Source organism: Podarcis pityusensis, assembly GCF_964106645.2.
Source record: "Podarcis pityusensis genome assembly, chromosome: 6".
Classification (NCBI taxonomy): domain Eukaryota; kingdom Metazoa; phylum Chordata; class Lepidosauria; order Squamata; family Lacertidae; genus Podarcis; species Podarcis pityusensis.
In genome coordinates, this window is record NC_138030.1 from 96,952,713 (window position 1) to 96,975,673 (window position 22,961).

A 22,961-nucleotide genomic window follows, 5' to 3' on the forward strand; every position below is an offset into this window, starting at 1 on the left:
TATCCATATACCACTGTGTCTCTCATTTATTTGTCTGACAAATAAATTATTATTTTAATTTCTCTATTGCTGCGTTGAATATTTCATTCCAGCTAAGTGTTAACCACAAGCAGGGTGCTACAATATTATATATCCTCGCTCAGGATCCTGTAAACAGTGCATGCTCCAAATCCACCCTCTTTTCTGGAGGCAGTTCTTTTGGCCATTTTGCTTCAAACTTAATTGAGTTTTGGGGAACAAACATAAGACGACCCCTTCTTCTGGAAACCAATGTAAATGTCCTAAACTAGTCAGGTTTTATTCATTGCAGAGTTCCACCCTTTCCTCCCTATTATCTGTCCATTGTTTGCCTGATACGTTTTACAACTGTGTGCATTAATTGCAAAAATGTAGCTCTTTGGCTACAGGTATGTTTGTCGGCCAATATGGGGCAATCTATGTTTGGTTGCATGGCTATTTCAGCAAAGAAGCATTTTCCTTCAAGAAAGCTTATAGCACTTGAACCACACCTGAAGTTCCCTCAGAGGAAGGGGACAGGTTGGCAAACATCAAACCTGTTACTGGTTGTGGTTGAGATCCTTCCATCAGTCTGGAGACCCAGCTGCATGGCCAGTCCATCGAAGCCTGTCTGCTCACTAGCAATAGGTGCAATGTGTGGCTATCTAACAGCCTCACAACATGCAATTGCAAATGAAACACCTCCTCCAAACCCTTGCATCTTCAGTTTCAGGAGTGGACCTTTGCAAATCATCGTACTTGCTCAGCTGAAATAACATCAGAGGCCTAGCCTTGTTGAAGCAATACTGCAGCTGCAATTGGAGCTGTTCGCACTACTGATTACAGCACCTGCTGCAGCATTGTGATTTTGCTGCCTCAAGCCAGCTTATCCCAAACTACAGCTTCACCCTGGTTGACCCTCATCAACAGCTTCACTGAAGATACTGCCAAATAACTGAGTTGACACCATAGCATACTGCCAGGCAGAATCTGTAGTCTGCATGAACTCTGGTATTGGAAAGTACACACACACAAACGTCTCTGTGTGTGTGTGTGTGTGTGTGTGTGTGTGTGTGTTTAGAGAGCAAACACATACACAAACAGGCTTACAGTCCATCTGTAATACTATCACTAAATAACAATAACTTAAATAATTACAAAATCTAAAGTTGTCAGCTAAATTATCAAGAAAAAAATTAATTGATCAAAGCAATTATTCAAAAAATGCATCAATCATATATACTAAAAATGGTTGGAGGGAGGAGAGAGTTGAAAGATAGATTCATACTAACAAGCAGCAGAGTTAAGCACAATGGCAATTGCTCCAAGCACATTTCAACTTGAGTAGATTTGCATCTGCCCTAGTCCACCTTTAAATAAATGTTCCCCACTAAAATTCTTAGGCTGGAATAAATCACAGACACCTAGCTTTACAAATAAGTGAATGTTTTATTCACAGCAAACAAGTCTCCATTTACTAGCAATAAAATGAAGAAGAAAAATGTTCCAAATGGCTTAAAAAATAAAGTACTTGGTTTTCTTACAAAACAATCAGGCAATCTTTTACAGATGCAGGTTGTAAAATCTCCATTTTTAAAGAGATTTAGTTCACTTGCAGGATCAGCAGAGCTGGGAGCCAAAGCCACATGACTCCTGCTTTTATTCTTTAAGAAAGCACAAAGGGGGAAAACTCCATGAGAGGTCTAGAGGGCAGCAACACAAGAATGGGCCTTTTCTGAGGGGGCTCCCTGTTTGTGAAATACTCTCCCCCGGGAGGCTTGCTTGGAGCCATCATTATATATCTTTAGGCACCAGGCAAAAATTTTCCTCTATAACCAGGCCTTTGACCTTTGACTATCTGTGGCCTTTTAGAAGTGAGCGGGATATTTTTAATGTATTTCTCTTTTTGTTTTATTGTTATCTATGTGGGGTTTAATGTCTATTTGTTTAGTTGTAAATTGCTTTTGGTTGCCCTGGGCAGTAAAAAGTGACTGACAAATTTAATAAATAAATTAAAAAACAATTCAAATCAATCTTCAAAAAAAATTAAATGGGTAAATAACATTCTCTATTCAGTCTCTGTATGCCACCTATGACTATTTAGCTCTATCCTGTCCTCCTTCAGTTGTCAGAGGGGGGAAAGATGTACAAGTTTTCTTTCTTTGCTTCCAGACTCATTCTTCTGCAGTATAGAAAATACTGAAGAATAGGGGCCCTTTACGAGCTGGGATTCATAGCATCTCTTTTGTCTCCTTGACAAGCTTCTTCAGAAAACTTAGGGTGTCTGATGGTTCCCAAGCCTTGCTTGAATAAACTCTGTAGGCTGAAGGCTGTTGACAGAGAGTTGTGAAAGACTTTGCATATTTCAAATTTACCAAAATTAAAAGATGGGAAATGATACACAAAGCTCTTGTACATGCAAAGCACAGCAAGCTGTTTGTAAGCATCAGCCAGGCCTCTTATAAATGCGGCATTTGAGCTAAGCTTGATTGGAGGGGAATTTACAAAACGCTCTCAGGAACAGCAGTGATATTAGGGTTATAAATATCTGTTGGTCTCTCATGGGGGGGGGCATGGATCCATAGGCAAAGACAAATGTTGCAAGGCACACAAAGAAGCACATTCAAACACTAAATGCTGAAAGCGTACATATTCAAAGTCGAAAACATGAGATCACGATAATATTTTGTGCATTTCAAGAGGCCAAACATTTTCTGGTGCATTTTCATTTCAAAAGCTGACAAATAACAACTTGCTCCATAGTTATAAATGTACCTTTATAAAGGTCATCTCTTCCTTTTGAGTTGGCTACTATCAACATGTTGATGATGGTGAGCTCTATTTTCACCAGTGAAAGGATCCAGGAGCCGATGTCTTGATCTTGAAACAGTGTATGGCAACAATGGTTGCGGAGAATCAGATGAAAGCTGTATTCAGACGAGAGAGAAGACAGGCTAGTGGGGAATTCTGATTCTATGGGGAGCTGAATTTACCTGTGATGAATGGAATATTACCAGGGTACCCTTAGACCAGGAATGAGAAATCTGTGGCTCTCCAAATGTTGGACTTCATGTTTCACAATTCCTAACTACTGGCCATGTTGCTCTCTTCCCTGCAGAGAAAATGGAACCATGTGATTGTTTAACACACCATTCATATGCATCTTCGTTTTAAAATATAATTCACACATACCATATTCCATACGAGCTTCTTCTGAGCAACAACCGAACATGTACATTGCTAAATGGTTCTCTGAGAGTTCCACCACAAGCTCAGTTCTCAGTTTGTTGCGGTGATATGAATGCCCAAGTATGGCGTGGTGCTAGGCCATTTCAGCCATCTGCTAAAAATAATGACCACACAAGGAAAATAATTGCCCCGAACATTATTGTGAGCTCAGCTGTTATTTGTACTCAAATGAGCCCAGGACTTTCAGCCCAAGTCGGCTGTGGCACAAATAGCAAATTGAATAGGAGCAAAGGGCAAATGAGGCCAAAAGCAATGAAACAGAAAGAAATGATACCTCGTGATGGTCTTGTAACCTGAAAAGGGGATCTGAAGTTCACAGTCTAATACTATGTAGGTCATCTAATTACTTTTTCCAATTTAATCTTTAAAAACAAGGCCTGGACCTCTGTAGTACTGGTGAACAACACCCTACATCACTGTCAGGAGTAAAGTAGAGATAGTTTATTTATTTCACAAATTAGGAAATGCTGCCAGCCACCCCAATCCCTGCCGAATGAGGCTGTGAAAACAATGGCCATTCGATCTAGCTATGCCAGCCAAAGCTAGTTCCCAGCATACAGCTACCCATCCATTGTGGCCAAGGAAGAGAAGCAATTCAAAGTGAGGGTTTTCACCTATAAAGCCTTAAATGGCTCAGGACCGAAATACCTCAAGCACCACCTCTCCCCAAATGAATTGACACAGACCCTGCAATCAACATCCGAGGCCAATCTATGTGTACCTCCTCCATGAGAAGTCCAGAGGGAGACAACATGACAAAGGGTCTTTTCTGTGGTGGCTCACCACTCGTTGAACGCTCTCTCCAAGGAAACTCCCCCTGATGCAAGATGCCTTGGGACGGTCGTTTTCCTGGGAGATACAGGAGGGACAATATCCCAATGGCCCTTTGTCCCAGTATACTCCGTTGAGTATACTGTAACTTTAATTATGCCCAAGCAGTATACTGTTTCCATACAAACATGTTCCCTTGCAACATGTTGACAGAATGCTGGTACAGTGGCCTGCTTGTATTCGATCACAGCTGAACTTTCTTGACTTTCTGGCAAGCACATGCACAAATACAGACACATAGCATAAATCTAGGTCTTAGATCTGCCACTGCAATTTTGCCCACCAACATCCTTCCTATTTTCCCCAAGCCAGGAAACAGAAACTCAAACCCAGCCATATGCATTTGGGGGATGAAAGAGGAGGAAACCCGAGCTGCCCTTAGGTACTGGGGCCACCTGCAGGGCTACAATCAGAAGACAACAATCACATGCTTAGTTTGCTGTTTCAGATTCACACACATGTGGTGCTGCATACGATTGCCAAATAGCCCCGATTTATTTATTTTTTAAAGAAAGGTTAGCTCTTCTTACACAACGCACCCAAAAGCACAAAATAAAACCTGGCCACAGATTTGTAGACACAAATAACTTGGTGTGTGAGAAGGCACCTGCTGTGGCTCACCTGACCATCTCCCAGGCAGTGCCTGTTCAGGCTGTACAGAATAGGAGACTCTCGGTGGCCACTCTTCCCCTTTCCAGAGTCGGCCCCAGCGGCGTGTGGTGAGTTTTTTCATAGGGGAATAGTTAGGGCCAGTGTCATGACGTCACAATGTTGTGCCCATAAGCATTGCGGCTCCCTCTCTAAGCCAGGCAGAAGCTTCCAGGGCTTTGGGAAGGAGGCTCTGGGCTTTAATACTTTAATTTACCGGGAATGTTTAGAAGAGTAGCCTAGTCACCTAGTCCACTGACAGCACACCACTAGTCAGCCCAATATATTTTGCAGACACAGCCCACCAGTTGAGATCTTTGTAGGAGGTCTGATCTGTGTACCAGCAGTAACAGAAGTTAGCTTGGTGGGTTTGAGTGACTGGGCCTTCACTGTAGTTGGCCTGTTCTTTTCTTCTTCTCAGTGAATAGTGAAAACCATCTTCTTCCTTTGGCCTTTTTAGGATAACTGATTACTTTTGATATGGTGGTGTTTTATCTTCCTGTTCATTTTAAGAAAAACAACTTGCTTCTGTGTTTTAATTCCTATACATCACTTGGCAGGGGTGGCTGGGTAACTGAAATGCAGGTGAAAGACAAATGTTTACTTATTTATCAATGTACCTTGTGCCATCCTTTTGTGAGTTTCCCAATGTTCGCTCCACAATGTTGGCTGATATTGTCAGGGAAATACACAAAATATTGAAGCCACTAGGAGTCCACCAATTTTGTGAGCCCCTCCCAGACCCAGGCTATATATCCTGTAATCACACCCTAGGTCACACCTGATAGGCTAATTCAAACTTTCCCTCTGGAGCCTGATTGGACAACTCTAACGGCCAATCAGATGCTACATTCTAAAACCCTCCCAGCCTATTATTCTAGGATCCAAACTCCAGACATAACTCTTACAAACCTACCAAAGGTCAGAATTGTGTGCTTTTCCATTCTGCAAAAGTTGCACAGGCAGTAAAACTTCGCTTAGTTACACTGGTGGAAGTTCTTAAATCGTTGGTCTAGGAACTCAAAAGTGGCTTGTAAGAGCCATGCGGTCTGAGCTGGAGCAACAACAATAGACTTGATTACCTTCCCCCCAAGGTGAAGGGGAGTGAGGTAGCCAAGCCTGGCAGGACAGCCTACTCCATGGCATTAACCCCTTCATGCATTAGACTTCAGCATGTAGGTTATATGAGACTGGTTATCCCAACAGCAAACCCTTTGGAACATGCAGGAGATTTGTAGGAAAAGCAGGGTCCTGCTCAACCTCAACCTTTGGCACAGCCAAAGACAGTGTGAAATATGGCAGTCTCCTCTCCTTCGTCACATTCTCTTCAATTCACAGAAAACTTAGGGGAAGGACAGTTGCTCTACTGTCTACCTGATGAGTGAATTTGTAGAACCCTGGATATTACAACATGGAGTGAATGATCCTAAACTTTTCTGGAAAGATGGGGAGAATGAGTCATGTCATTTTCAGCTGCTACATAGTGGTTTGTGGAAACTGACCTTTGTTCTTGCCCATTTCTTCTTGGGAATCTTACCACCCTCCTACTTTCCTGACATTTCCAAGCTATAACAGTGGAGTCAGAAAGTAAAAATCCCTGGACACATTCACATATGGTCTCCCTGACTGTGAGTCAGAAGTACTGTTATCAGACTTTTTTGAACAAAGCCCCACTGACTCATGACTTTATCTTCAAGCAGTGGGATGCTGTTTTCCAACCTCTTTTCCATTTAACACCTGATGCTAAACCTGTAATAGGTGGTGAGCTTCTCCACCAACCTTTGAATTAGGGAAAAAATGTGTGTGTTTCATCATTATAGGAGAAAACCCCAAAGCACTAATTATTACTAATATCCACTTTTACTTATTTGTCATTGAGTGAAAGGGCAAACATTAAATATGAGCTAAAATTATTGTTTTGACTTTAGGAATGCTTCCAGGTTCTGCCCTTGGCTGATTAATTTGATGCTAGGGAGACTATCTCTACAGGCTTGTGCCAGTATAATAATATTCCAACAGGAACTAGTCCAGTATTTTCATCAATGGTGAGACAAAAGCTCCTGTTCTTTGGTCCCAACATTTAATGTTCAGATGTATACAGCTTTGAACATGAGATTCCATATAGCTATCACAGCTAATAGCCATTGATATGCTTATGGTCAATTAATGTATTGAATTATTTTAAAATATTTTATTTTAAAGCAACACACATTCTGAATTCTTTGAGTTAATTGTGTTGTGTGAAGTACGTTATTTTTACCATACCAGAGCCTATTTGAAATCATATGTATTAAGTGACTGAGACTCATATTATGGGAGATAAATTAAGAAATTAAAAAATTGTCCAGTAGCATCTTAGAGACCAACTAAGTTTGTTCTTGGTGTCAGCTTTCGTGTGCATGACAGACTGAAACAGAAGTCACCAGACCCTTATATACAGCGGGAGGGTGGGGTGGGGTTTTTATCAGAAGGGTAGTAGGAGATGGGTATGGTAAACCTGTTGATGACTGTTATACAAGGGTCTGGTGATTTCTGTTTCAGTGTATCTGAAGAAGTGTGCATGCAGATGAAAGCTTATACCCAGAACAAACTTAGTTGGCCTCTAAGGTGCTACTGGAGAATTTTTTAATTTTTTATTTATTTCAACTGCATCAGACCAATACTGCTACCTACCTGAATCTATTATGGGAGATGCTACTGAAAAATACTAACATTGGTTTTTAATATGCATTTACACATTAATTTTAATTTGTTCATTTCAGAATTGTAGAGTTCACATCCTTTGAAAAAGATTAGCCATAAACTACATTGGGAATAAAGAATACACTCTTTTTATACAGCTACTGTTGTTGTGGTGGTGGTTGTTATCCTTGCAAACGTTTTAGAAAGGTTTGATCCCTCTTCTTGTTATGGTTGCAAAACAAACCTAGTTTCTGATCATGAAAAATCTGTATTTGGATGGATTCCTTGCATGCATTCCCTAAATAGTTTATCCATGCTATCCCATTGATCTAGCCTGGTGTGGCACCAGGACCTGAAACTGCAATGCATCATCCGGATTTAATTGATTTAACTTAGCTGAATTTTAGGGTGGCCACCTACAGAGTGAAGACAGGAGTGCCAGGCGTGCTCTGGTCCATGGGGTCACGAAGAGTCGGACACGACTGAACGACTAAACAACAACAACAACAACCTACAGAGCGCCAACAAATAAATTGGGTGGAAATATTTGCTTAAAATTTGCATAATTAATTTTTTTTGGGGGGGGGAATACTAAATAGAAATACAACGCATCTTACCAAGTGGGGAAGACTGTGACCTGTGTGCCTGCTCAGTCCAAGTGCTCACTGCTGATGGGCACTTCAATGACCCTGCTCTCCCTTCTGATGCCCATTTATCTTTAAACAGGACTTTGACCAGGCAGCTCTTCAAACTGAGAATAAGATTGGAGGAATAGAGACTCTGCTCTTACAGCCCTTTAAAAAGGCTTGTCATCTGTAAAGTATGGTACAGGACCACCCTGCAAAATGTAAATGGGAGTCATTATTATTCCCCTGCTGTGGAGGCAGGCTTCAAACTGGGACCAATCTCCATAGCAAAACAGAAGCTAAAGGACTCAAAACTATGCACTGTTGCTCAGTAAATTGCTACTGGGTCATAAAACACATTCCAGTGGGCATGGATCCCCATCTCGCACTTGAGTGTAGACCGCTGGAGTTCAACTGGTGATAGAAACATTTAGAGTGCATTGATGGGGGAATTTTTATGGCACGATGCTCCAAAGTTCAGTGGCCCTGAGTTTACATTTTCTCTCATACATACTCACAGTCCTTCTGAAGATCTGACTTCAGGTAATGGCATAGCATATTTCAACATTTCAGAAATTCTGCCCTTTTTAGTGGCACAACTAACTTCCAAAATCACAGCTGGAATTTAACTGGCTTTCTAGATTACTTAAGGGTTTGAGAACAACTAGCAATAATAAACCTCTGTACTGATATTGCCCATGTTCAGCAACTGATGCCTGATCAGCAAATTCTTATGCCATCTTATGAATTTTCACCAGAAGTAATTAAAGCTGTCTTCATACAGAATTATGTGATATTGTGTAAACTATAATAGAACTTTCTTTTTAATTACAGCTATATTAGGAATACAGAAGCAGTTGTAAAGCATGGAATGGGGGGGGGATGTTAATTGTGTGCTAAACAATTGGTGTAATACACATGGCCATCTGGCCCCCTCCTTCTGCTCCTGAGCCCAGATCCTGATCATGCCACATACACCCCACAGCTATTTAGAGTGGGGGGGAGGGAATGGACTTCCAAATTAGCACTGCGTTTTGCTTGGCCCTGAGTAGAAAAGGGTGCATGCAAAGTGTGCCTTGGGTTGGCAGAGTTCTCCCTCCAATGGAGACTTAAATGTTAATTAGGAACAGACTGCTCCCTGCTGAAATGCAGCTATAGAGAAATGTGCACATATTGAATTTCCACCTGCCAGGCTACAGTCCCTCGGAGGAAGGAGTTATGTGTTGAAGTTCTCACCCTGGCCACCAGGGGTGTTGTCCTGGTCACTGGCCACTCAGGTCCACGTCAGTTAATTTAGGTGGGAAACCCTGGTGTGTTCTTGTTACAATGATGACAGCCGGCTGCCTATAAAAAGCAGGCTGGCTGAGCTGTTCAGTACAGTTCAGTTCCAGCTTACTCTAAAGAACCACTTGGAGAAATCTCTGTGTCGTCTGCCATCTCCACCCACTACTTAATAGAAGGGATGGCAACCCTAGTATGACTCTTCTTGTTCCACCTTATACATGCTTAGTCAGAAGAAGGCTCCATCTGCACTATACATTTAAAGCAGTATAAATGCTTAACAGTCATGGCTTCCCCCAAGAAATCCTGGGAAGGGTCATTTGCTAAGGATGCTGAGAGGCCCTATTCCCCTTACAGAAATCTGTTTCTGGGATATTGGATATAGAAGGCCAGACCAAGCATCCCTATTGAATGCTCACTTTAAAATGTGAAGGTTCATTATTGTTTCACAAGTTGTGTATGTCTTTAAGGGCCAGGGCAGATAACGAGACCCAGTCTTGCAGCTGTGAAACATAGCAGGTGCTGCTAAGTTAAGTTAATTAAGCTGTGTCAGCAATTGGGTGTAGTATATAAGGAGCAGCACCTAGCTCTCTCATCACCCTGGGGGATGGGTTGGTGGTTGCGTTATGTTTGTTGTTGTTATCTTTAGTAGAATCATAGAATCATAGAGTTGGAAGAGACCACAAGGGCCATCGAGTCCAACCCCCTGCCAAGCAGGAAACACCATCAGAGCACTCCTGACATATGGTTGTCAAGCCTCTGCTTAAAGACCTCCAAAGAAGGAGACTCCACCACACTCCTTGGCAGCAAATTCCACTGTCAAACAGCTCTTACTGTCAGGAAGTTCTTCCTAAGGTTTAGGTGGAATCTTCTTTCTTGTAGTTTGGATCCATTGCTCCGTGTCCGCTTCTCTGGAGCAGCAGAAAACAACCTTTCTCCCTCCTCTATGTGACATCCTTTTACGTATATATTTGAACATGGCTATCATATCACCCCTTAACCTCCTCTTCTCCAGGCAAAACATGCCCAGCTCCCTTAGCCGTTCCTAAGGTGGTGGTGCTGGGGTTTTGAGTAAAGGCGGAATTTGGCAATTTAGGAAAAGAGTTGTGGTGAAACCTGGCAGATTATGAGTGTGCCGCTTCCAGGGTCCACAAAAGAGCTTGGCAGACTCTAGAATTTACTGCCAATATTGGTTATCAACACCAAGAAAAACCAAACAGCTGCGTTGTTTGGCGGCTCCAGAGTTGCATAGTGACATATATGAACCAACAGCCTCCAATTGTTAGAATGGGAACATTAAGATTCCAAGGCTTCTGAAAGAGGCGGGCAAGGGAGATGCCCCAGCAACCTCTTGCTCAAAGGCGCTCAGTCTGTAGAGCAGGAGACACTCTTAATCTCAGGGTCCTGGGTTCAAGCCCCAGGTTGGACCAAAGATTCCTGCCCTGCAGGGGGTCGGACTAGATGACCCTCATAGGCCCCTTCCAACTCAACAAGTGTCCTCCCTCAGATCCTCTTAAGATTTGCAGCAGCAACTGCCCGCACATAGAATCCTAGGGTTGGAAGGGTCCCAAGGGTCATCTAGTCCGACCCCCTGCAATGCAGGAATCTTTTGCCCACCATGGGGCTCGAACCCGCGACCCTGCGGTGAAGAGTCCCTCGTGCGCTACCTGGTGATTCGATGAAGGGGGTGCGATCCTGCACCCACGCTGGCTGCGAGCAGATCCCCGTGGAAGCTCAGCGACACCTCTTGAGGGGGCCATCGGGGTCTCTCCCGCAGGCGGGAGCGCGGAGGCAGCCGGACAGGATCCCGCGCGCGCACCCGCGGGCCAGGCCGGAGCGGCGCTTGCGGTTGCCATGGCGACGGCTCACGCCGCTATTCGCGCACACCCCTCCTCCCCCCGCCACGCACCCTCCGTTGCCATGGCGCTGCCTCGACCAATAGGAAGGCGGGACGGGGGGCTGGCTGTCCCTCTTCCCCCCGCGCCGCCACTCCGGGCGCGAGGGCGAACGGGGAAGGCTTTCCGCGGCGCACTGGAGGCGGAAGTGGGCCGGGCCGAGCCTGGGCCGCGCCCGGAAGTGTGGGCTGAGGGCGAGAGGGTGCGGGGGTGCGGGGGGGTAGGACTTGGCGGCGGCGGAGCTGGCCCGACCCTCCTGGCAGCGCCGGCCTGCTGGGCCGCCCCGACGCGCGGGTCTCGCGAGAGTTCCCTCCCGGGCGGGAGGCGGAGAGCGGCGCCGTTTCCCCTCCCCTCGCCCCCTCCCCCTCCAGGAAGAGCCTGGGCCCGACGCGGGAAGATGGCGGCGGCCGGAGGCGGCGGCAGCGGCAGCGCGGGCTGCGGCGGCTCCCGGGCGGCAGGCGGGCCCGAGCTGTGAGACCCAAGGCAGGGCCGGCGTGAACGGGCAAGCGGCGGCGGCGGCGGCGGCGGCGGAGGATGAGCTTGCTTTGCGCTCAGTATCTCCGGTGAGGAGGGCGGCGGGGGACGCCGGGGGTGGGCCGGGGGGCGAGGGGGCAGCTCCGGGCAGGGCCTTGGTGAGGGGCCCCGCTGCTGGCACCTCTTGGGAAGGGCGGGTGCGGTGCCTCCGCATCTTTCCGCAGGCGCGCCTCCCCTGCCCGTGTACAGGCCCGGGGAGGCCGGCGGGCATGTGCCGGGGATGCTGTGCCACACAGGAGCCCTTTGAAGGAGGGGGCGGAAGAACATGGCCTCTGGCCGAGGAGCTTTCCCCACATTGTGCCATCCCGGCGGCCAGGTGCCCATGCAACAAAAAGGGCATGTAGGTTTGAAAAAGAAAGGAAAGGAAATCGTCTTGCCTGCCTATGTAATGGGTCTATATACAAGGTGAACATGATCACACACACACAACGTTAACTGCACCTGCTTGGGATTTTTCCACAATGCCCTCCCGAAGCGAAGATTCGGTTAGGAAAAGGTGAGAAGTGGGAGGTGGGCTCCTTACCATCTGCCTCCCTGTCCTGCCAGCCACACTGGTGTGCTCGCACCAGCTTCACTCGCCTCCAGAGACATGCCAAGGAATGTGAGAGGAGTTTTTAAAAAGGCATTCTGCATGGAAGAGCAGTTTTGGGGGTGGGAAGTGGGGTATCTATATATTAGGAGCAATTAAAAATGGTAAGGCGTCAAAGGAAAGGGTGTGGAATTAGGCTGCTGTATTATGGTGGAGGAACTGCTCTAGTGCTCTTTCTGAGAAGGGAGATTTGGTGAGAAATGAGAATGTGCAGGAGGGTGGTGATGTTTCATGGCTGATGGGAGAGGTGATGGTTGGATGAGCAAATGAGAAGACTGCATGGTTGAGAGGAATAGGCTGTTAAGGAAGTGAAGTGAGGGACCCTTGATCACTTAAAGCTGCTGTGTAGTGGCGGATAAGAAGCTGAGCATGACAACTTTGCTGCCATAGCTCTCTTGCCTTTCTGCATGAGTTCTGCAGTATTGGATAGGTGTGCCCCATTCATGCTAAACAGTCCTGCTTCTTTTGGCACCAGCATCTGACTTCATGTGTAAAGCGAAGCCTGTAACTGCAATAGGTTAGGCATCTAGAGCTCCTCTGTGTAAGATGCTATAGCAAAATGAACAGCAGTCTGTCTGCTGGTAGCCTCAAATCCTCTTCTTGTAAGCTTGTAGTAGTACAGTGGTACCTCGGGTTACAGACTCTTCAGGTTGCAGACTCCACTAACCCAGAAATAGTACCTCGGGTTAAGAACTTTGCTTCAGGATGAGAACAGAAATCACGCAGTGGCAGTGGGAGGCCCCATTAGCTAAAGTGGTGCTTCAGGTTAAGAACAGTTTCAGGTTAAGAACGGACCTCCAGAACGAATTAAGTTCTTAACCCGAGGTACCACTGTAAACATTTTAGCAGTTATGGGGGAGCAGATTAGAGAGCAGAGATAATCCAGGAGGCATTTGTTGCTGTAAGGTGTGTATACTCTACTTTAAATAATGAAGTTGCAGAACATAACCATGGACAAAGAGAATGCGTCCCCTCAAGGTTTTCAGTCAGTTATGCTTCAAAGATCCTTCTACCATCTTGATCAACTTTATATTAGTCTAGATGGTTTTAGAATGTGACCATTGCTAAATGCTTTTCATCTATTATAATATATGTAGGTCATATGGTTGCTCTGCATGATAACACATTAGATTGACACATCCTGGTGTCTTGTTCTAGCAGTGAAGATTGTCACAAACAAAAGTGTGCTTCCTTCCTTGTTTATAGCACAGAAGCACAGAAATGAGAGCTCTAAATGATTTTTTTTACCTTCAGAAAAAAACTGGCAAAGGAAGCTGAGATACGGTTATCTGAATTGCGCAGGTGTCCTTAGTGAGCCTTCAGGATACAGCAGGATGCTCTTTTTTGCTCTTTCTGTTGTAAAAGAAGCTGTCATCTGCTTTCTCCCAAAAGAAGTATCTCTGAATAAGGAAGACCTAGCCAGATACAGACCTGTATCCACCCTTCCCTCCTCAGGGAAGTTGTTGGAACAGATGATAGCAGAGAGATTCCAGGTGTTATTTGATGCTGCATTCTTCCTTGATACCTTTTCAGTCTGCCTTCAGAAGTGGCCGTGGTAGATCTGTGCCTGGAGATCAGCATGGGAAGCTGTCCTTGCTGACCTTCTTGGAGCTCTTTGCAGCTTTTGATACTGTGGACCTTGTCAGTTTCCAGCACCTGTTAGAGCATTTTGAGGTATGCTCTTCAGTGGTTTCATTCCTTGTAGTTTGAATGTACCAAGAGGGAGACCATTGGAGAGGCTTTTAGCCCCATGACAACTGCTGTGTTGCATTTCACAGGGCTCAGGGGTTTACTGCTGTTTAACATCTGTATGAAATCATTGTGCAAGTTCCTCCAGACTTTTGGAGTATCACCTTTGGGTGTCATCAGTACACTGGTGCCCAGTTCTGTATCTTATTAAGTAAGTATCCAGGAGCTAACATTTCTCTTTTTAACCAGGTTTTGCAGCTGGGTTCAGAAAAAAATTATTGAGCCGATAAGCTGAATTCAGGAAAATCAGAGATAATGCTGGTGAGAAGCAGATTGCTGTAGTCCAGATATGGACTTTGGTCCTCCAGATGTGACTGAACTACAGCTTCCTTCAGACCCAGCAAGCATAGCCAGTGGCCAGGGATGATGGGAGTTGTAGTTCAACAACATTTGGAGTCCAAAGGTTCCCCTGCCTGTAGTCTGGGTTAGTATCAGTCCATCTGCTGCAGAATCTGCACTCGCTTTTGAAGGGGAGAGACCTTGTCCAACAGAACCCCTACTTTTCAAATTTCCATGTTTGATTGATGTAATACACTTTATTCTTGACTTCATGTGTTTTGTTAAATGCCATATTGCATTATTTATGGTTTTATCTTTCCTTTGTAAGCCACTTAGTGAAAAATGTTGAAAAAGCAGCATATAAATATTTGAAGTAACTGCAGGGAATCCACTGACAGTTCCTTTCTGGATGCCCTTATGTCCCTGACAGTGCATAGTTTTATAACCTGAAGGTGGCAATTTTGCTCTTGACACTTGCTTTGTCAGAAAATGGACTGCAGAGTTCTATATCTGTTGAAGCTTCTGAACAGTCATCAATGGTAGCTCAGCATATGTGTTATGGACAACAGGCTCTCCACAAAGTTCTGAAAATGCTTTCTTTTCTCTAGATACCTTGTGTGTTTATGTTGCATCTGCTTATATTCCTAGAGAGGTTACATATTTAGATTCTGTGGTAACAATTCTGTTTGGATTGTACTTCATAAGCCCTTTATAGCAGTTCCAAAACATCTGGTTTTGTTTGTGTTTTCAAAAAATAATGGACTAATATCCCTTTCTTGGGGGAAGAATGAGGAGAAGATGAATTGGGACAGGACAAATATTCTAGGCCCTTTAAATCACCTCTGCTGCTATGTGCAAAGTCAGCTGGAAACAGAAGTAGCCACTGCTGGATATGTCCACAATAAAGATCTGCTAATAAATGGGTACAATTGGAGAAGTATGGCTTCTGCAGTGATTGGTGCCATTCCAATAGTAGTTAGCCCCTATTAGTCATAGTGGTAAAGTTGTAGGGCAAACATGATTGCACATGCTACAATGAAAAGTGAAGTAGAGAACTATGTGAAATCATTTGTGGTAGTTGTGAGAGGCAAAGCAGAAGTAATGAGAAGGGAATGAAGAAGTAAGCCCCATTGAACATACTGTAGTGGATTTACTTCTAAGTTAACTTGCATAGGATTGCACTGTATTTTTAAAAAGAAGTCCGACATTCCTTCAGGCCCTGTGGACATTCACAACATAAACTAAACCAGTTTCCTATGAAATCCAAAATATATTTGTTTCCAAGGAATGAGAAGAATCCTTATCTGGCTAATGTGTCCTTAGTTCTGTCAATTATGCATCATAAGGGTTCCGGGGGGGGGGGGCGGCGGCAAAAAAAGGTCTTTGAAAACCTTGTTTGCTTCTCATGTTCACCTGTTGAGCAGAATTGGAAATTTCAGTTTACCACTACATTCATTATCAATGTGGGGTTGTCTTTGAGCCTGTTTCAAAGTGAAATCCAGTATTAATTCAGAACGTCAAGTAGTATCTACTGTATTTGAAGTCTAGTGAATGAAATTGAAACTGTATTACAGTTGATTTTTTAACATTTTTCAAAGTCTTCATTAATAGCCTTACAGAAGTTCCAAATTGTACCAACTCCCCATTGATGTGAAATTGCCATACCTTGTGAATCAAAGCCATTTTGATCTTACACTCTCTGTTTTCACCTCAAGGTGACTTAACTTTGCACATGTAAATCTGCCAGTACAGTCGTACCTTGGAAATTGAACAGAATCCGTTCCGGAAATCTGTTCAACTCCCAAAACGTTCGGAAACCAAATCAAGACTTAGGATTGGCTGCAGGAGCCCCATCAGATATTCGGCTCCCAAAAATAGTTTGTAAACCAAAACGGTCACTTCTGGGTTTGTGGTGTTCAGGAGCCAAAACGTTCAAGAACTAAGCTGTTTGAAAACCAAGGTACAACTGTATTTGAGTATCAATTATTGACCTCCTAATCTAGAGAAAATCAAGAGCCAGAAATGGGGAACATCGATCTGGGTTGTTTTACAAAATGTCTTCTGTTTCCAACATGTTTTCTGCACAGTATTTTATCTTTTAAAAGTATTTTCCTATAGAGTTGTGGGCGGGGGGGGGGGGAGTAAATTGTACAGAAGGAAGAAAAAATAATTTTCTGTGACTTTAACTTTGCACTATTCTCCTCCTCTAAGCCCTAGTTCAACTCTGAATTAGTGTTTATGAACTTATCAGTCTGTACAGGGTTTGTTCCTACTGAGATGTTTGGCCTATAAAACAGATCAGATTACATTAAAACACAAAATAGGACTTCGTTTAAACTGTAAAAGAAATTGAGAAGAAATTTATGGAACTAGGGGCAGGGGGGAGGGAAGGCAAGGATTCAGAGAATCCCATTTTATGGATTTGATAATGTTTTTATGTATACTTTTCTTTCTTTCATTGTCGTTTGTTTTTATTTTTGTTACTTTTGTTGAAAATGGAGCAAACAGCACGCAGACCTAGTGGTGGGAGGAAAAAATCCTTAAATAAGAGACACGGGGGAATGATTAATGGACTTCAATGTCTGTACACTAATGCGCAAAGCATGGGAAATAAACAAGATGAGCTTGAGCTCTTGGTATAGCAAACTAAATATGACATAATAGGCATCACTGAAACCTGGTGGGATAAGTCCCATGATTGGAATGTAATAATGGAGGGATACAATCTATTTCAGAGAAACAGACCAGACAAGAAAGGAGGAGGAGTGGCGTTATATGTCAGGGATGTGTATACCTGTGAAGAGATCCAAGATTTAGAACCTCAAAGCCAAAGTGAGAGCATTTGGGTCAAAATTAAGGGAGAGAAGAATAACAGTGACCTCATTGTGGGAGTTTACTATAGATCCCCAAGCCAAACGGAGGACATAGATGATGCCTTCCTGGAACAGATGGCCAAGCATGCAAAAGGAAGGGAGATAGTAGTAATGGGGGACTTCAATTACCCGGATATTTGTTGGATGTCAAACTCAGCCAAGAGCGTAAGGTCAAACAGATTCCTCACTGGCCTTGCAGACAACTTCATTGTCCAGAAAGTGGGAGAAGCAACAAGAGGAACAGCCATTTTAGATCTGGTCCTAACCAATGTGGATGACCTGGTTAGTGGGGTAGAAGTGGAAGGATCATTAGGCACGAGTGATCATGCTCTTCTGAAGTTTACTATACAGCGGAAAGGAGCAGCCAAGCATACTAGGACTCAATTTCTTGACTTTAAGAAAGCTGACTTCATAAAACTTAGGGAAGTGCTGGGTGAGATCCCATGGACAGGAATACTAAAAGGAAAGGGAGTTCATGATGGCTGGGAGTTTGTTAAGAGGGAGATAGTAAAAGCACAACTTCAGGCAATACCAATGAGACGGAAACATGGAAGGTGCCTAAAGAAGCCAGGGTGGCTATCTAAAGAACTTTTAACTGAGTTAAGATTAAAAAAGGATGTGTACAAAAAATGGAAAAGGGGGGAAACCACCAAAGAGGAATTCAAACAAATAGCCAGCACGTGTAGACACAAGGTCAGAAAAGCTAAAGCACAGAATGAACTCAGGCTTGCTAGAGAGGTTAAAAGCAACAAAAAAGGTTTTTATGGGTATGTTCGTAGCAAAAGGAAGAACAAAGAAACAGTGGGGTCACTCAGAGGAGAAGATGGTGAAATGCAAACAGGGGACACAGAAAGGGCTGAACTCCCCAATGCCTTCTTTGCCTCAGTCTTCTCCGATAAAGAAAACAATGCCTGACCTGAAGAATTTGGAGCAAATGATTCAGCAAAGGAAACACAGCCCAGAATAACTAAGGAGATAGTACAAGAATACTTGGCTAGTTTAGATGTATTCAAGTCTCCAGGGCCAGATGAACTGCATCCAAGAGTATTAAAAGAACTGGCAGATGTGATCTCAGAACCACTGGCAGTCATCTTTGAGAATTCCTGGAGAACAGGCGAAGTCCCGGCAGACTGGAGGAGGGCAAATGTTGTCCCTATTTTCAAAAAGGGGAAAAGAGAGGACCCAAATAATTACCGCCCAGTCAGTCTGACATCAATACCAGGGAAGATTCTGGAGCAGATCATTAAGCAAACAGTCTGTGAGCACCTAGAAAGGAATGCTGTGATCACCAATAGTCAGCATGGATTTCTGAAAAATAAGTCATGTCAGACTAACCTGATCTCGTTTTTTGACAGGATTACAAGCCTGGTAGATGAAGGGAACGCAGTGGATGTAGCCTACCTTGATTTCAGCAAGGCATTTGACAAGGTGCCCCATGATATTCTTGTAAAGAAGCTGGTAAAATGCGGTCTTGACTATGCTACCACTCAGTGGATTTGTAACTGGCTGTCTGACCGAACCCAAAGGGTGCTCATCAATGGTTCCTCTTCATCCTGGAGAAGAGTGGCTAGTGGGGTGCCACAGGGTTCTGTCTTGGGCCCGGTCTTATTCAACATCTTTATCAACGACTTGGATGATGGACTCAAGGGCATCCTGATCAAATTTGCAGATGACACCAAATTGGGAGGGGTGGCTAACACCCCAGAGGACAGGATCACACTTCAAAATGACCTTGACAGATTAGAGAACTGGGCCAAAACAAACAAGATGAATTTGAACAGGGAGAAATGTAAAGTATTGCACTTGGGCAAAAAAAAAATGAGAGGCACAAATACAAGATGGGTGACACCTGGCTTGAGAGCAGTACATGTGAAAAGATCTAGGAGTCTTGGTTGACCACAAACTTGACATGAGCCAACAGTGTGATGCGGCAGCTAAAAAAGCCAATGCAATTCTGGGCTGCATCAATAGGAGTATAGCATCTAGATCAAGGGAAGTAATAGTGCCACTGTATTCTGCTCTGGTCAGACCTCACCTGGAGTACTGTGTCCAGTTCTGGGCACCACAGTTCAAGAAGGACACTGACAAACTGGAACGTGTCCAGAGGAGGGCAACCAAAATGGTCAAAGGCCTGGAAACGATGCCTTATGAGGAACGGCTAAGGGAGCTGGGCATGTTTAGCCTGGAGAAGAGGAGGTTAAGGGGTGATATGATAGCCATGTTCAAATATATAAAAGGATGTCACATAGAGGAGGGAGAAAGGTTGTTTTCTGCTGCTCCAGAGAAGCGGACACGGAGCAATGGATCCAAACTACAAGAAAGAAGATTCCACCTAAACCTTAGGAAGAACTTCCTGACAGTAAGAGCTGTTTGACAGTGGAATTTGCTGCCAAGGAGTGTGGTGGAGTCTCCTTCTTTGGAGGTCTTTAAGCAGAGGCTTGACAACCATATGTCAGGAGTGCTCTGATGGTGTTTCCTGCTTGGCAGGGGGTTGGACTCGATGGCCCTTGTGGTCTCTTCCAACTCTATGATTCTATGATTCTATGAAAATAAAAATAAACTGTAAAAGAAATTATATTTTGGGGAGAAAGAGTAAAATTTTTAAAACATTACTATATGCTATTGATGATGTGCTTGGTTTAGAATTCATGGGGTCAAAATTTCAAGTTTGACATAGGTTTCAAACTGTACCAACCTATGTTACCCGGAAGTCACTGTTGCCATAGCCCTGGTGTTGGCAATCTGTTTGTCTTTGCATATTGTGTTGGAAATGTATCAAGAGCTGGAAGGCTTGATGAATATCGAGATTGGTATTATAATTAGATAAATCTTGGATAAATACTGTAGATTCCCTGACTATTGTCTGGGCTTAGTGGAGTTGGAGTCCAGTGTCTGCAGGGCCACAGGTTCCCTACCTCTGCTTTAGTCTTTGCACAAATTCAGTTTTTAAAAATCAAGTAAAGGCGTATGAGTTAATTGAATAGTGTTTTTTCCTTATCTTGCTCAGTGACGGTGGTTTTAAACTTTCTCCTCTTAGGGAACTCTTTCTCACTGATTTGTCTTCCAAATAACCTGTGTGGGGTAGAAGATTATTCTGAGACATGCTCTTGGGTTAGTCATTTCATACAGAACATGAGCCTCATCTTTGTCCAGTGCATCTGGAACACTTGCTGTTTGACAAGCTGTCTTTTGGGGAAGTTGCTATTAAGTGAGAAGAATCCCTGATAAGCTTCACCTTGGGGTTCACTGAATAGAGTTTGAAAACCAGTGTTTTATCCTTCTGTTTTCTTTCAGATCTCTTTTGGTAATGCCCGGTCGTCACCTTCCCTGAGAGCTGCAACTACTCAGCATTTCTTTCCTCTCCCGCTTTTTTAGACTTCTGGCCCTCTGTGTTTTTGCATTCTTATTTATACTAAGTTCTGTTGTCAAAGAAAGCTGGAGAATAACAGCAATGGTAGTATTTGCTTAGTTGTGCCAGTTTTAACATACCTAGCTAATCTTTTTCCTTGATCCAGATAGCCACGCATGCTACTTTCTAAATCAGGAGTAGCCAACCTGATGTTCTTAGAAGACATCTTAAGGCAGCCCTGTTCAGGGAAGTTTTTAATCTGTGATATTTTACTGTATTTTTGGTTTCTATGGAAGCCGCCCAGAGTGGGCGGGGTACAAATAATAAATTATTATTATTATTATTATTATTATTATTATTATTATTATTGCCTTTGTGTGCCATTTGACTACAATTCTCATCACCCCTGTCCATTGGCCATGCTGGCTTAGACTCTTGGGAGCTGGGTTCAACAACATTTGAAGGGCACTCTGCGGAAACACCTCTTGTTCTAAGTTATATGATATACATGGTAACAGTCTGGATTCTTGGACTACATTAACACCTTATAACTACAGTCTGTTTTACAGTCTCCTGCTACAGCTTGGATGCAGTCTGACTTTGGTGGTAACCATTGTTGCAGAGTAATTATCAGAGGGAGTTTCAGAAAGTGCACCCTTTTGAGAACTCGAGGATCTATCTACATAGTCCCATCCCAACAAATTACTTTTTTGGCTTTCTTTGCCAGTGCATGCTTTATGGGACTGTTTCAGGGAGATGAGAAAAATGGGGGTGTCTTGTAGCTTCCATAGATTGATTGCTGTAGATCTGACAGAGATGGCTTTCTGCCAGTTTTGTCTCTTCCTGAGTTCAAGACCAGCAGTCAAAGAGTCCTGAAGCTTTAGAAAAGGTACGCTGTGAATTGAAGGCCTCATAGCATGTTGGCTATCCCCAGGCATTTGGTATAGGAAGGTAGTTCTAATTAATAGGGGACTGCTGCAGATTGTGGAAGTTCTGTGGCGGAGTCCTGCTGCTATCCCAGTGGTCTTCAAAAGGTGGTTGTGCAGTATTTCCTTGATAAGATTTTACCGCAGAATATGAATTTTTAAAATATCAAAAAGCACACTATTCTTTGAGAAAGGGCATTGTGGTTGTAGATTAGGTACATACATTTTTTTTGTCTTTTATTACATCTTACCAACTTGATTGATCATTGGCTTACTTTAGGTTGGAAGCATAAATTAGATAAAGGTGGAAAGTACGGCATTGATCGAATGACTATAGTACCAGAATCATATACCTTCCACTAGAAATTCAAGTATTGGAGTGTTGATTTTAAAATGTTGCCAGCAATGGTAGCATAAAACATTTCTTCTGGCAAAGAATTTATCTGCTTCTTATTCTCCTCTTCTAGTACTTCAGGAAAAGCTTCCATGCAGATTTGTGCTTCACCTACCTCCCCTATTTCAGTCTGCCCATGAAATTACAAGAGTTCTTGCACTCATACTGGTTCCCTTTTCTTCACTGGGACTCGTATTGTCAGAATTCATACACTATGTATTCAGCCTCACTAATTAAGGGAAACTGGAAAATTAAGTGTGCTTTGCATGCATAATTGTACTAAACATCTAGTTGTGTGTCTGTTACGTGAAAGATTTTTGATTGTGTGTTTTCTAGTCTTTGAATGTCCCCTGTGCAAATTGTGGTGTTAGCCATAACCAGTGGCTGAGAGCTATTTGCTTGTGTTTACGTTGTGGCCATTCAGTAGTACAGTGGTACTTCCGGTTGCGGACGGGATCTGTTCCGGAGGTCCGGTCAGATCCTGAGGTTTCCATAACTTGAGGACTGCTTCTGTGCATGTGCGTGTGGTGAAACCCTGTAAAATACTTCCGGGTTTGCCGCATGTACATCCTGAAGTTTACGTAACTAGAGGGTTATGTAAATGGAGGTTCGATTGTAATAAACATAGGTCTGTAGTTCTTGGAAGCCACTTTCATGCGGAAAACTGAAGGATCCACGGTGGATTGCAGGGCAGTGACATGCAGGGCTGTGCACTTAAGCCCCTATACCCAGGCATGACTGGGGGTAAAGTGGCTGCTGAAAGGACTGTGGGAGAAGAGGCACCTATTCCTGCCTCTCCTGGAAATCATGCCTGCCAGCCTGCCGCTTACCAGTTGCAAAATTCTAGCTGTGATTCCCAGACCTGTTGTTGTTGTTTAGTCGTTTAGTCGTGTCTGACTCTTCGTGACCCCATGGACCCAGACCTGTATTCACTGCTGAATGCATAGATCAGACTTCAGTTCTCTTCATACATGGCACTTTTCAGGATGAAGATTTGCATTGTGTGCTCTTGTGCTGTTGACCATGTGCTGATTCTTGCAGGGTGGATTTGATTTAAAT

At 43.8% G+C, this 22,961-nt stretch overlaps 1 protein-coding gene and 1 long non-coding RNA gene across 6 annotated transcripts in view; one reads left to right on the plus strand and one right to left on the minus strand.

The window, feature by feature from the left end:
* Nucleotides 1–1,459: 1,459 nt before the first annotated feature.
* Nucleotides 1,460–11,488, minus strand: LOC308480645. Of its 4 annotated transcripts, XR_013988180.1 has the most exons (6): nucleotides 10,982–11,488; nucleotides 8,025–8,245; nucleotides 3,190–5,299; nucleotides 3,012–3,109; nucleotides 2,773–2,924; nucleotides 1,460–2,327 (listed from the first exon to the last, which is right to left on the minus strand). It is a non-coding gene; the product is annotated as an uncharacterized lncRNA (long non-coding RNA). The 4 variants fall into 4 exon arrangements; XR_013988178.1 differs by having other exon boundaries at nucleotides 2,773–3,109; nucleotides 3,190–3,340; XR_013988179.1 differs by having other exon boundaries at nucleotides 2,773–3,109; nucleotides 3,190–4,095.
* Nucleotides 11,489–11,616: 128 nt separating this feature from the next.
* Nucleotides 11,617–22,961, plus strand: part of SMG7 (SMG7 nonsense mediated mRNA decay factor) — a 65,776-nt gene continuing 54,431 nt past the window's right edge. For both annotated transcript variants that reach the window (XM_081012059.1, XM_081012060.1), the window contains exon 1: nucleotides 11,617–11,772. In XM_081012059.1, the coding sequence (XP_080868185.1) occupies nucleotides 11,744–11,772 (29 nt within the window). In that variant the 5' untranslated portion in view covers nucleotides 11,617–11,743. The remainder of the gene's footprint in view (nucleotides 11,773–22,961) is intronic.